Source organism: Coregonus clupeaformis, unplaced genomic scaffold, assembly GCF_020615455.1.
Source record: "Coregonus clupeaformis isolate EN_2021a unplaced genomic scaffold, ASM2061545v1 scaf0307, whole genome shotgun sequence".
NCBI lineage: Eukaryota > Metazoa > Chordata > Actinopteri > Salmoniformes > Salmonidae > Coregonus > Coregonus clupeaformis.
In genome coordinates, this window is record NW_025533762.1 from 235457 (window position 1) to 250712 (window position 15256).

Here is a 15256-nt window from a genome sequence, read left to right on the forward strand (position 1 = left end):
GATCCATGCTTCTTTGAAAATATATATAATAATATATCAAACCTACAACAAGCAATACAAGACTCTATTATTATGGTGGGAGATTATAATACGGTTTTAAATACCTCAATGGACCGTAAAGGAAATCACGCCTCAAACTAGCACCCTCATGCACTTAAGGAAATCACGAATGTCATAGATATATTGGAACTAGTGGATATATGGAGGCTTAAATATCCTGACCTAGTGAGATATACATGGCGGAGGCTCAATCAAGCTAGTCGTATTGACTACTTTCTTATGTCATTCTCGCTGGCACCAAAGTTTTAAAAAAAATTGATAGGGGACAGAATGCGGTCCTACCATCAAATAATTGGCATATACACTGCTCAAAAAAATAAAGGGAACACTTAAACAACACAAATGTAACTCCAAGTCAATCACACTTCTGTGAAATCAAACTGTCCACTTAGGAAGCAACACTGATTGACAATACATTTCACATGCTGTTGTGCAAATGGAATAGACAACAGGTGGAAATTATAGGCAATTAGCAAGACACCCCCAATAAAGGACTGGTTTTGCAGGTGGTGACCACAGACCACTTCTCAGTTCCTATGCTTCCTGGCTGATGTTTTGGTCACTTTTGAATGCTGGCGGTGCTTTCACTCTAGTGGTAGCATGAGACTGAGTCTACAACCCACACAAGTGGCTCAGGTAGTGCAGCTCATCCAGGATGGCACATCAATGCAAGCTGTGGCAAGAAGGTTTGCTGTGTCTGTCAGCGTAGTGTCCAGAGCATGGAGGCGCTACCAGGAGACAGGCCAGTACATCAGCAGACGTGGAGGAGGCCGTAGGAGGGCAACAACCCAGCAGCAGGACCGCTACCTCCACCTTTGTGCAAGGAGGAGCAGGAGGAGCACTGCCAGAGCCCTGCAAAATGACCTCCAGCAGGCCACAAATGTGCATGTGTCTGCTCAAACGGTCAGAAACAGACTCCATGAGGGTGGTATGAGGGCCCGACGTCCACAGGTGGGGGTTGTGCTTACAGCCCAACACCGTGCAGGACGTTTGGCATTTGCCAGAGAACACCAAGATTGGCAAATTCGCCACTGGCGCCCTGTGCTCTTCACAGATGAAAGCAGGTTCACACTGAGCACGTGACAGACGTGACAGAGTCTGGAGACGCCGTGGAGAACGTTCTGCTGCCTGCAACATCCTCCAGCATGACCGGTTTGGCGGTGGGTCAGTCATGGTGTGGGGTGGCATTTCTTTGGGGGGCCGCACAGCCCTCCATGTGCTCGCCAGAGGTAGCCTGACTGCCATTAGGTACCGAGATGAGATCCTCAGACCCCTTGTGAGACCATATGCTGGTGCGGTTGGCCCTGGGTTCCTCCTAATGCAAGACAATGCTAGACCTCATGTGGCTGGAGTGTGTCAGCAGTTCCTGCAAGAGGAAGGCATTGATGCTATGGGCTGGCCCGCCTGTTCCCCAGACCTGAATCCAATTGAGCACATCTGGGACATCATGTCTCGCTCCATCCACCAACGCCACGTTGCACCACAGACTGTCCAGGAGTTGGCGGATGCTTTAGTCCAGGTATGGCAGGAGATCCCTCAGGAGACCATCCGCCACCTCATCAGGAGCATGCCCAGGCGTTGTAGGGAGGTCATACAGGCACGTGGAGGCCACACACACTACTGAGCCTCATTTTGACTTGTTTTAAGGACATTACATCAAAGTTGGTTTTCCACTTTAATTTTCAGGGTGACTCCAAATCCAGACCTCCATGGGTTGATACATTTGATTTCCATTTATCATTTTTGTGTGATTTTGTTGTCAGCACATTCAACTATGTAAAGAAAAAGTATTTAATAAGATTATTTCATTCATTCAGATCTAGGATGTGTTATTTTAGTGTTCCCTTTATTTTTTTGAGCAGTGTACATTATTTTTACATAATTTCCACGTGGGCGAGGGTATTGGAAATTTAATCAAAGCCTATTGGACAGAATAATTTATAAATTACTTTTTCCAACATAACATAGGTACAGCAGATCCCCTTATTGAATGGGGCACTTTTAAATGTGCCTTCAGAGGCCATGCCAATTCAGTACTCATCTCTAGAATTAAAGCAATTTAGGTCAAAAGAGTCCATATTAACAAAGGAAATGGAAGGACTAACAGTACAGATATATGGCAAAAAAACTCTACCATAGAGGCACAGATGAAGTTAGAGGAAAAACACGAATAAATGGAGGAACTTATTCAAGAAAGATCAAGTGTAATATATTACTAAAATAAAGCGAACTGGATGGAATATGGGGAAAAATGCACCAAATTATTTTAAAATCTTCAACATAGATATGCTACCAAAAATAATTTACTGAAACTTGTTACAAATGATTGAGTCACCCTTCATTCACCAAACAATATTTTGAAAGAGGAAGTACTTTAGCATATGTTTTCGTTTCGGTCTCCTCCATCTCCACTAACCGAAGTTAATTGTATGGATTTTTTATTTATAAATAATGTAAAGTTAACAGCTGTACAGAAAGACTCATGTGAAGGCCAAATTACAGAGGAGGAACTTCTGGATGCAATTAAAGCCATTAAGTCTGGGGAAACTCCAGGGCTGGATGGCATACCAGTGGAGGTACACCAAACCTTTTTTGATAACTCAGAGGACTGTTATTAGCATGTTTTAACCACTCCTATAAAAATGGTACATTATCAGATATTCAACAAGAAGGTCTGATTTCATTATTACTGAAACAGTATCCCAAGTGGTACATATAAAAAAAATTGGAGGCCCCTTACACTTCAGTGTTGTGATGCAAAATTTCTAGCAAAATGCATAGCGCATAGAATTAAAAAGGTATTGTCGAATGTTATTCATCCTAATCAGACAGGTTTTTTACATGGACGATACATTGGAGATAATATAAAACAAGTACTGGAAACAATAGAACACTATGAAAAATCTGGGAAACCAGGCCTGGTATTCATAGCTAACTTTGAAAAGGCCTTTGATAAAGTATGACTGGAGTTGATCGATAAAAGACAGTACTGTGCAGCCATCTTCATCGACCTGGCCAAGGCATTCAACTCTGTCAATCACCGCATTCTTATTGGCAGACTAAATAGCCTTGGTTTGTCAAATGATTGCCTCGCCTGGTTCACCAACTACTTCATAGATAGAGTTCAATGTGTCAAATCGGAGGGCCTGTTGTCTGGACCTCTGGCAGTCTCTATGGGGGTGCCACAGGGTTCAATTATTGGGCCGACTCTATTCTCTGTGTATATCAATGATGTCGCTCTTGCTGCTGGTGACTCTTAGATCCACCTCTACGCAGACGACACCATTTTGTATACATCTGGCCCTTCATTGGACACTGTGTTAACAAGCCTCCAAACGAGCTTCAATGCCATACATCACTCCTTCCGTAGCCTCCAACTGCTCTTAAACGCTAGTAAAACCAAATGCATGCTTTCAATCGAACGCTGCTGGCACCCGCCCGCCCCGACTAGAATCACTACTCTCGGCGGGTCTGACTTAGAATATGTGGACAACTACAAATACCTAGGTGTCTGATTAGACCGTAAACTCTCCTTCCAGACTCACATTAAGCATCTCCAATCCAAAGTAAAATCTAGAATTGGCTTCCTATTTCACAACAAAGCCTCCTTCACTCATGCTGCCAAACATGCCCTCGTAAAACGGACTATCCTACTGATCCTTGACTTTGGCGATGTCATTTACAAAATAGCCTCCAACGCTCTACTCAGCAAATTGGATGTAGTCTATCACAGTGCCATCCATTTTGTCACCAAAGCCCCATATACTACCCACCATTGTGACCTGTACTCTCTCGTTGGCTGGCCCTCACTACATATTCGTCGCCAATCCCACTGGCTCCAGGTCATCTATAAATCTCTGCTAGGCAAAGCCCCACCTTATCTTAGGTCATTGGTCACCATAGCAACACCCACCCATGGTATGCGTTCCAGCAGGTATATCTCACTGGTCATCCCCAAAGCCAACACCTCCTTTGGCTGCCGTTCCTTCTAGTTCTCTGCTGCTAATGACTGGAACGAACTGCAAAAATCTCTGAAGCTGGATTCTCTTATCTCCCTCACTAACTTTAAGCATCAGTTGTCAGAACAGCTTACTGATCACTGCACCTGTACACAGCTCATCTGTAATTAACCCACCCAACTACCTCATCCCCATATTGTTATTTATTTTCCTCATTTGCACCCCAGTATCTCTATTTGCACATCATCTTCTACACATCTATCACTCCAGTGTTAATACTAAATTGTAATTATTTTGCACTATGGCCTAATTTGTCTTACCTCCATAACTTACTACATTTGCACACACTGTATATATATTTTCTATTGTGTTATTGACTTTATGTTTTGTTTATCCCATGTGTAACTCTGTGGTGTTGTTTTTTTGCACTGCTTTGCTTTACCTTGGCCAGGTCGCAGTTGTAATTGAGAACTTGTTCTCAACTGGCCTACCTGGTTAAATAAAGGTGAAATAAAAAATATATATAAAGGCCTGGAATATAATGAATTTGGAGAATCTCTTATAAAATGGGTTAAAGTTATGTATAGTAATCCTAGGTGTAAAATACAGTGGGGAAAAAAAGTATTTAGTCAGCCACCAATTGTGCAAGTTCTCCCACTTAAAAAGATGAGAGAGGCCTGTAATTTTCATCATAGGTACACGTCAACTATGACAGACAAAATGAGAAAAAAAAATTCTCCAGAAAATCACATTGTAGGATTTTGAATGAATTTATTTGCAAATTATGGTGGAAAATAAGTATTTGGTCAATAACAAAAGTTTCTCAATACTTTGTTATATACCCTTTGTTGGCAATGACACAGGTCAAACGTTTTCTGTAAGTCTTCACAAGGTTTTCACACACTGTTGCTGGTATTTTGGCCCATTCCTCCATGCAGATCTCCTCTAGAGCAGTGATGTTTTGGGGCTGTCGCTGGGCAACACAGACTTTCAACTCCCTCCAAAGATTTTCTATGGGGTTGAGATCTGGAGACTGGCTAGGCCACTCCAGGACCTTGAAATGATTCTTACGAAGCCACTCCTTCATTGCCCGGGCGGTGTGTTTGGGATCATTGTAATGCTGAAAGACCCAGCCACATTTCATCTTCAATGCCCTTGCTGATGGAAGGAGGTTTTCACTCAAAATCTCACGATACATGGCCCCATTCATTATTTCCTTTACATGGATCAGTCGTCCTGGTCCCTTTTGCAGAAAAACAGCCCAAAGCATGATGTTTCCACCCCCATGCTTCACAGTAGGTATGGTGTTCATTGGATGCAACTCAGCATTCTTTGTCCTCCAAACACGACGAGTTTAGATTTTACCAAAAAGTTATATTTTGGTTTCATCTGACCATATGACATTCTCCCAATCCTCTTCTGGATCATCCAAATGCACTCTAGCAAACTTCAGTCGGGCCTGGACATGTACTGGCTTAAACAGGGGGACACGTCTCGCACTGATATTTGGTTGCATTGAAAACCAAACAATTCAATATCACTTTTGAAATACAATAAATAGCCTATTAAGTTAACAATTACATGTTGGATTTATGTCTCCAACTCAACAAAACATTTTAATTAAATAATTGGATTTACACAGATGGAACTATCCAAGCAGTACATCTTCTTCTTTAAATGTTGATATTTGGTTGCGTTATCAACCAGACACAATTCAATATTACTTTTGTAATACAGTTAGTAGCCTAAAGTTAAGGCTATCTTACAAACTAATGTAACATTCAAACTTACAATTAGTAACACATCCATGGCAACATTTTGAGTTTACTGTAACTATAAATCTCTTCATATGTTATAATATAAAGTGTGCGTGTTCAAGATACCATGCATAGGGCCCAGGTTTTCCTTTTAGATTCTGAAATTGCAAATGAAGGTCTGAAAGTGCGTAGATGTTTCTTAAAATGCCCCACATTATTGTCAATATTGGTTAGTCATGTAGAATCAAGTGCTGTATCACAACAGATATAGAAGTTCCATATGAGTGTTTGACTGCATTTCTGTTGTCTTGTGTATCCTCTCTTTTCTAGTGAAATCCAGATTTTTGTCAACATATCTGTGTCATTGACTCCTAACCTGTTGTTTTTATTGTATATCCATAAATAGTTATTATTTGTTTGTCTTCCATTATGCGTTTCATGCCAACCAAGAACGGGCCATAAAAAATGCATTGTCTTTCCAGGTGGCGAGCGCAACTGCGGAGTACATGAGCTCGTCTGCGTCAGAAAAGGTAGGGGCACTCCCCACCTCACCTCCCTGTTCCACAACCATCCCCATGAATCACTGTATAATGCCTGGTCATGACGTAGATGTCGAAAATCCACCTGTTTCACTGTTTATTGCCTTCTTTTATTGTCCATTTGTCTGGTTCTATTTGCTTTGCTTGGGCTTTACCAAGAAAAACTCTGTTTCCTTGTGCCTGTCCTGTGTGTGTTCGGCCACCCCGTCCCTGGTTTTGTTAGCCTTGTTTTAGAAGATAATGAAGGGAGAAGGTTTTAGTGGTTTGAGGTGAGAGGTTGGGGTCAACCAGGAAATAAGTAAGCCTCTTAAACATCACCTACGGTGTAACAATGGGCCTAGAGCAGGGGTCTCCAACCTTTTCTAGCATGAGAGCTACTTTTAAAAAATGAAACGTTGCGAGCTACACAGTTTCTGCTTTCAAATAGGCACATTTTTCTTAATAAACAACTCTAGGGGGCCCTATAAAATCTGTTTAATTTATTTTCTCTGTTTTAGTTTTCCTGGTTTCAGATTTGTTTTAGTTTTTTAGTTTTCACTTTCAAAATTACAATTATTTATATAGAAACAATACAATTGGATGTTCTGAGTCCATGTCAATGCTTAAATCACAGCAGAATACCATTTTTGAGGTCTGAAAAAACGTGAATGTTTTTTTGTGTGCGTAATTCCCATTTAATTCAAGTGTGCAACTAGGGAGTGAGGGATGTGCTTTGGCTTGTGATGTTTCTGTACTGCACATGTAATGGCAGAGTTTGCAAAACAAACGCCCACCAGATTGATACAAATAATCATGCTATCATTCTGTCAGTTAGGCCTAATTTGCTGTTAACATTTAATAGAGAATGTTTTGGGCAAAGCCTTTCTGTCTGCCCACAAGATTATCATTAGCATTGCTAACTGCCTACCGAAAGTGATAGCAATATTGTTGGAAATTAATTGGCATACCGTACTCTATATTGTGTTAAGTCTGGCTTTTTAAGCCAATTGTGGCTAAACAGGTGTGGGATAATATCAATGTTGCTTTGATTGGATAGAAGCTGGGAGCTTGCAGTGTCTGACATTTGTGAGATTTGTTTATGACAGTTTGCGGTGGAACACGTGGACAATGTATGTACTTTAATAATTGTATGGTGAGCTACTCATAGGCGGGCTGCGAGCTACTGGTAGCTCGGGATCAACCTGTTGGAGACATCTGGCCTAGAGTGTGTTAGTTTGCATGATTATGTCAATAAAAGACATGTTGTGTTGTTAACCACCCAAGACTGCCATCTTAAAACTTGATCTACGTTCCAGATTGTTTTACGTTCCGTATGTCTGACTTGTTGCATCAACTAAAGGCATTAAAAGATTGACAACTGGACTGTTTGAATAACAAATTGAATCCATATAAGTCCGCCCTAGTGATGCTGAAATACAGTAGTTAGCGTAGCAGCAGGAGCTTTGATGCCCCTGAGGTTAGCTCATGTCAATTACATTGACCCTGTTGTCTGAGTGTGTTAGAACATACCCACCCAATTGCTTTATTCCATGAGGCAGAAAAGAGCTGGTGTCCATACAGTAGTTCACACTCAATATGGTCTGATAGGTGGATTACTGTATGTAGCATATGTACACACATCAAATGTTTTTGCTTTGCTCAGTCTCATATGGCAGTTTTGAAGGTGATTGATAAGGTTCCTATGCAGTTTCATGTATTACTCTAAATATCAGTCCTATACTTAAGGTCAGTTATAATGAAATTCTTACTTCTATCTCTCAACTCCAGGAGATCATCTATTTTTTCACTCACTCTTTCTTTCAAAAGGGCATTGAAAGCTTGAAAACAACCACCATCTGTTAAAACAGTCTTTGTGGACCCTCATACAATAGACCCTATCCCGGCCGCATCATGAAAAGTTGCGCACCCAGTTCTGAATCATAAACAAACTTGTTTCTATGGGAGTGGATACAGAATCCTCTGACTTCAAATGCAGCTCATGCAAGTTAACACACATAATCAGATGGTTATCATCTACAACGTCGCAGGTGTCATCGAAGGATTTGATTACCAACCCAGTTAGAAAGCCAGCGAGGCAAGGTAAAATATCACAAATAGAGCTAGATAAAGCCAGAAGAATAATATAGTTGTTGAACATAGCTATAGCCAACAGTCTTGCGTGTTTTCATGGTCATCACTCACTCACAGTTAAGTTTGTCAAGATCCCGACACCAGCATTAGCTATCCTGCTATAGAGCTTTTTGTTTGCGAGGATAAGCATGCATTACTTGTACGTGACGTTTACTTGTAAACAAAAAATGGCTCTATAGTGTTTCAGTGAGAGATTAACATATATGAGATCTTGCAAAGCGTGCCCAACTCTTTTACTTGTTGCAGTTTGTCTAACCTGACAAAGCTCATTTCCAGCAGACATTGTTTAATCAACATCATATGAAGCGACAGTACAGAATGTCCTATTTTATGCTAATGCATTGCCTTCCTCCATCTTTCATGCGGTGCACTGTAATGACTCAATGACCCAAGTTAATAGTCACAACTGGACTGAGTATGCTCATGAGTATGTGTCAGAGGACGTGTATTATCATTTGAGTGGTCCGATTCTGTAAGCTTGTGTTTGGTAATTCTTTTTTAATTAACTGCTTTTGGTTGTGTGTTATTGAAATGGTGTTTGTGTCTTATACCATGTGTTTTGTCTGTGTGTAGGAGATGCCATGCACAGTGTGTGTGCGTGGTGAGTGGGATATTATGTGGGGGCACTATGAGAGAGCTTATCTACTATCTGTATGTGGGTGTCTGCCGTGGAGATGGTTGGCGCTTTTTGACATTCTGGATGGCAACCGTTGCCATGCCAACAGAATAAAGCGAGGCAAGCAGAGTGAAAAAGGAAGGCATAAGCACGAATGAAAAAAACAGTCACCATTGAGAAAAGCAAATAGACACAGGCCTACATTCTGACTTGATCACAGATTTAATTTGGCTTCATCAAATAATTAAGCAATAAGGCATGAGAACCTGGGTATTATGGTGTGATAACTCCAGACTAAGGGCTGTTCTCATGCCCGAGTTGAAGCCGTGGGCCGGAAAACAGCCCTTCGGAGGGAGTTATCACGCAATAATTCCCGGGTACGAGGGTCTTATTGCTTTTATAAAATGGTTGCCAACATATTCAAAAAGATTAACGACATGTTTTCATTAAAAACGTTATTTTAATTAGTAAATTAGTTTTATTTCATCCTTCCACCATACAAAATAGTCCAGGCAAAAGCCAGTAATTAGTTCTGAGATTCTGAGCTTGCTAGCCAAATGGGCTGGTTGCCGTTCTATTCTCATGTTTTGACCCAGTTGTACATTCTATTCATTCCATATTGCTATGTTAAACAAATCATTGGCATGTAGCTAGCTAGCTAGCAGAGGTTCAATGAGCAACTCTAGTAAATGGTTGGCGAGTCCATAGGATATCAAGCTAGCCTAGTAGTTGGTGATGTTTTTGAAATTAATTTTTATTAACCCTCTTCGGAGGACACATCTTTTAGTTTTTACAGCTTTTCTGCTACATATACATACGTTTTACATACAGTGGATATAACAAGTCTACACACCCCTGTTAAAATGCCAGGTTGTTGTGATGTAAAAGAATGAAACAAAGATAAATCATGTCAGAACTTTTTCCACCTTTAATGTGACCTATAACATGAACAATTCAATTGAAAAACAAACTGAAATCTTTCAGGGGGAAAAATAATAAATAAAAAAAATCACAATAACCTGGTTGCATAAGTGTGCACACCCTTAAACTAATACTTTGTTGAAGCACCTTTTGATTTTATTACAGCACTCAGTCTTTTTGGGTAGGAGTCTATTAGCATGGCACATCTTGACGTGGCAATATTTGCCCACTCTTCTTTGCAAAAGCGCTCCAAATCTGTCAGATTGCGAGGACATCTCCTGTGCACAGCCCTCTTCAGATCACCCCAGAGATGTTCAATTGGATTCAGGTCTGGGCTCTGGCTGGGCCATTCCAAAACGTTAATTTTCTTCTGGTGAAGCCATGCTTTTGTGGATTTAGATGTGTGCTTTGGGTCGTTGTCGTGCTGAAAGGTGAACTTCATCTTCAGCTTTCTAACGGACGCCTGAAGGTTTTGTGGCAAAATTGCCTGGTATTTGGAACTGTTCATAATTCCCTCCACCCTGACTAAGGCCCCGGTTCCAGCTGAAGAAAAACAGCCCCAAAGCATGATTCTGCCACCACCATGCTTCACTGTTGGTATGGTGTTTTTTGGGTGATGTGCAGTGTTGTTTTTGCGCCAAACATAACTTTTGGAATTATTGCCAAAAAGTTCAACCTTGGTTTCATCAGACCATAACACATTATCCCACATGCTTTTGGGGGACTTGATGTTTGCAAAAACAAACTTCAGCCGGGCTTGGATGTTTTTATTTGTAAGAAAAGGCTTCTGTCTTGCCACCCTACCCCATAGCCCATTCATATGAAGAATACGGGAGATTGTTGTCACATGTAGCACACAGCCAGTACTTGCCAGAAATTCCTGCAGTTCCTTTAATGTTGCTGTAGGCCTCTTGGAAGCCTCCCTGACCAGTTTTCTTCTCGTCTTTTCATAAATTTCTGGAGGGATGTCCAGTTCTTGGTAATGTCTCTGTTGCCATATTTTCTCCACTTGATGATGACTGTCTTCACTGTGTTCCGTGGTATATGTAATGCTTTGGAAATTCTTTTGTACCCTTCTCCTGACTGATATCTTTCAACAATGAGATCCCTCTGATGCCTTTATTTGAACAGTGAGAGACAGAATAACAACAAAAGAATCCAGAAACATGCATGTCAAAAATGTTATAAATTGATTTGCATTTTAATGAGGGAAATAAGTATTTGACCCCCTCTCAGTCAGAAAGATTTCTGTCTCCCAGGTGTCTTTTATACAGGTAACGAGCTGAGATTAGGAGCACACTCTTAAAGGGAGTGCTCCTAATCTCAGTTTGTTACTTGTATAAAAGACACCTGTCCACAGAAACAATCAATCAATCAATCAGATTCCAAACTCTCCACCATGGCCAAGACCAAAGAGCTCTCCAAGGATGTCAGGGACAAGATTGTAGACCTACACAAGGCTGGAATGGGCTACAAGACCATCGCCAAGCAGCTTGGTGAGAAGGTGACAACAGTTGGTGCGATTATTTGCAAATGGAAGAAACACAAAAGACCTGTCAATCTCCCTCGGCCTGGGGCTCCATGCAAGATCTCACCTCGTGGAGTTGCAATGATCATGAGAACGGTGAGGAATCAGCCCAGAACTACACGGGAGGATCTTGTCAATGATCTCAAGGCAGCTGGGACCATACTCACCAAGAAAACAATTGGTAACACACTACCCCATGAAGGACTGAAATCCTGCAGCGCCCGCAAGGTCCCCCTGCTCAAGAAAGCACATATACAGGGCCGTCTGAAGTTTGCCAATGAACATCTGAACGATTCAGAGGAGAACTGGGTGAAAGTGTTGTGGTCAGATGAGCTCTTTGGCATCAACTCAACTCGCCGTGTTTGGAGGAGGAGGAGGAATGCTGCCTATGACCCCAAGAACACCATCCCCACCGTCAAACATGGAGGTGGAAACATTATGCTTTGGGGGTGTTTTTCTGCTAAGGGGACAGGACAACTTCACCGCATCAAAGGGACGATGGACGGGGCCATGTACCGTCAAATCTTGGGTGAGAACCTCCTTCCCTCAGCCAGGGCATTGAAAATGGGTCATGGATGGGTATTCCAGCATGACAATGACCCAAAACACATGGTCAAGGCAACAAAGGACTGGCTCAAGAAGAAGCACATTTAAGGTCCTGGAGTGGCCTAGCCAGTCTCCAGACCTTAATCCCATAGAAAATCTGTGGAGGGAGCTGAAGGTTCGAGTTGCCAAACGTCAGCCTCGAAACCTTTAATGACTTGGTGGTCTGCAAAGAGGAGTGGGACAAAATCCCTCCTGAGATGTGTGCAAACCAGGTGGCCAACTACAAGAAACGTCTGACCTCTGTGATTGCCAACAAGGGTTTTGCCACCAAGTACTAAGTCATGTTTTGCATAGGGGTCAAATTCTTATTTCCCTTATTAAAATGCAAATCAATTTATAACATTTTTGACATGCGTTTTTCTGGAATTATTGGTTGTTATTCTGTCTCTCACTGTTCAAATAAACCTACCATTAAAATTATAGACTGATCATTTCTTTGTCAGTGGGCAAACGTACAAAATCAGCAGGGGATCAAATACTTTTTTCCCTCACTGTATGCTTGGGGTCATTGTCCATTTGGAGGACCCATTTGCGACCAAGCTTTAATTTCCTGACTGATGTCTTGAGATGTTGCTTCAATATATCCACATCATTTTCCTTCCTCATGATGCCATCTATTTTGTGAAGTGCACCAGTCCCTCCTGCAGCAAAGCACCCCCACAGCATGATGCTGCCACCCCTGTGCTTCACAGTTGGGATGGTGTTCTTCGGCTTGCAAGCGTCCCCCTTTTTCCTCCATACATAACAATGGTCATTATGGCCAAACAGTTCTATTTTTGTTTCATCAGACCAGAGGACATTTCTCCAAAAAGTATGATCTTTGTCACCATGTGTAGTTGCAAACCATAGTTTGGCTTTTTTATGGCGGTTTTGGAGCAGTGGCTACTTCCTTGCTGAGCGGCCTTTCAGGTTATGTCGATATAGGACTCGTTTTACTGTGGATATAGATACTTTTGTACCTGTTTCCTCCAGTATCTTCACAAGGTCCTTTGCTGTTGTTCTGGGATTGATTTGCACTTTTCACAACAAAGTACGTTCATCCCTAGGAGACAGAACGCGTCTCCTTCCTGAGTGGTATGGCGGCTGCGTGGTCCCATGGTGTTTATACTTGCGTACTATTGTTTGTACAGATGAACGTGGTACCTTCAGGCATTTGGAAATTGCTCCCAAGGATGAACCAGACTTGTGGAGGTCTACATTTTTTTTTTCTGAGGTCAGCTGATTTCATTTGATTTATCCATGATGTCAAGCAAAGAGGCATTGAGTTTGAAGGTAGGCCTTGAAATACATCCACAGATACACCTCCAATTGACTCAAATTATGTCAATTAGCCTATCAGAAGCTTCTAAAGCCATGACATCATTTTCTGGAATTTTCCAAGCTGTTTAAAGGCACAGTCAACTTAGTCTATGTAAACTTCTGACCCACTGGAATTGTGATACAGTGAATTCAAAGTGAAATAATCTGTCTGTAAACAATTGTTGGAAAAATTACTTGTGTCATGCACAAAGTAGATGTCCTCATCGACTTTGTGGAGTGGTTGAAAAACGAGTTTTAATGACTCCAACCTAAATGTATGTAAACTTCCAACTTCAACTGTGTATGTATGTATGTGTGTGTGTGTGTTATATATATATATATATATATATATATATATATATATATATATATATATGTATATATATATATATATGCACTGCCCCGTGACACGAGCCTACCAGACAAGCTAATTTGCTTCTATGCTCGTTTCGAGGCAAGTAACACTGAAACATGCATGAGAGCATCAGCTGTTCCGGACGACTGTGTGATCACGCTCTCCGTAGCTGATGTGAGTAAGACCTTTAAACAGGTCAACATTCACAAGGCCGCAGGGCCAGACGGATTACCAGGACGTGTACTCCGAGCATGCACTGACCAACTGGCAAGTGTCTTAAATTACATTTTCAACCTCTTCTGTCTGAGTCTGTAATACCAACATGTTTCAAGCAGACCACCATAGTCCCTGTGCCCAAGAACACTAAGGTAACCTGCCTAAATGTCTATCGACCCGTAGCACTCACATCTGTAGCCATGAAGTGCTTTGAAAGGCTGGTCATGGCTCACATCAACACCATTATCCCAGAAACCCTAGACCCACTCCAATTTGCATACCGCCCCAACAGATCCACAGATGATGCAATCTCTATTGCGCTCCACACTGCCCTTTCACACCTGGACAAAAGGAACACCTATGTGAGAATGCTATTCATTGACTACAGCTCAGCGTTCAACACCATAGTGCCTTCAAAGCTCATCACTAAGCTAAGGACCCTGGGACTAAACACCTCCCTCTGCAACTGGATCCTGGACTTCCTGATGGGCCGCCCCCAGGTGGTAAGGGTAGGTAACAACACAGCCGCCAAGCTGATCCTCAAGATGGGGCCCCTCAGGTGTGCGTACTCAGTCCCCTCCTGTACTCCCTGTTCACTCATGACTGCATGGCCAGGCACGACTCCAACACCATCATTAAGTTTGCAGATGACACAACAGTGGTAGGCCTGATCACCGACAATGATGAGACAGTCTATAGGGAGGAGGTCAAAGACCTGGCCTTGTGGTGCCAGGACATCAACCTCTCCCTCAATGTGATCAAGACAAAGGAGATGATTGTGAATTACAGAAAAAGGAGAGGACCGAGCACGCCCCCCATTCTCATCGACGGGGTTGTAGTGGAGCAGGTTGAGAGCTTCAAGTTCCTTGGTGTCCAAGCACACCAAGACAGTCATGAAGAGGGCACGACAAAACCTATGGCCAGGCACGACTAAGGAGACTGAGAAGATTTGGCATGGGTCCTCAGATCCTCAAAAGGTTCTACAGCTGCACCATCGAGAGCATCCTGACTGGTTGCATCACTGCCTGGTATGGCAACTGCTCGGCCTCCGACCTGTAAGGCATTACAGAGGGTAGTGCCTACGGCCCAGTACATCACTGGGGCAAAGCTTCCTGCCATCCAGGACCTCTATACCAGGCGGTGTCAGAGGAAGGCCCTAAAAATTGTCAGGTTATTGTGATTTTTTTATTTTTTTATTTTCCCCCCTCAAAGATTTCTGTTTGTTTTTCAATTGAATTGTTCATGTTATAGGTCACGTTAAAGGTGGAAA

The 15256-nt window shown here is 42.1% G+C and overlaps 1 protein-coding gene across 4 annotated transcripts in view; it reads left to right on the forward strand.

Moving 5' to 3' along the window:
- syt14a (synaptotagmin XIVa) overlaps window positions 1-15256 on the forward strand; it is a 186908-nt gene that overhangs the window by 42604 nt on the left and 129048 nt on the right. For all 4 annotated transcript variants that reach the window (XM_041848356.2, XM_041848358.2, XM_041848357.2 and 1 more), the window contains exon 2: window positions 6259-6306. In XM_041848356.2, coding sequence (XP_041704290.1) covers window positions 6259-6306 — 48 coding nt within the window. The remainder of the gene's footprint in view (window positions 1-6258; window positions 6307-15256) is intronic.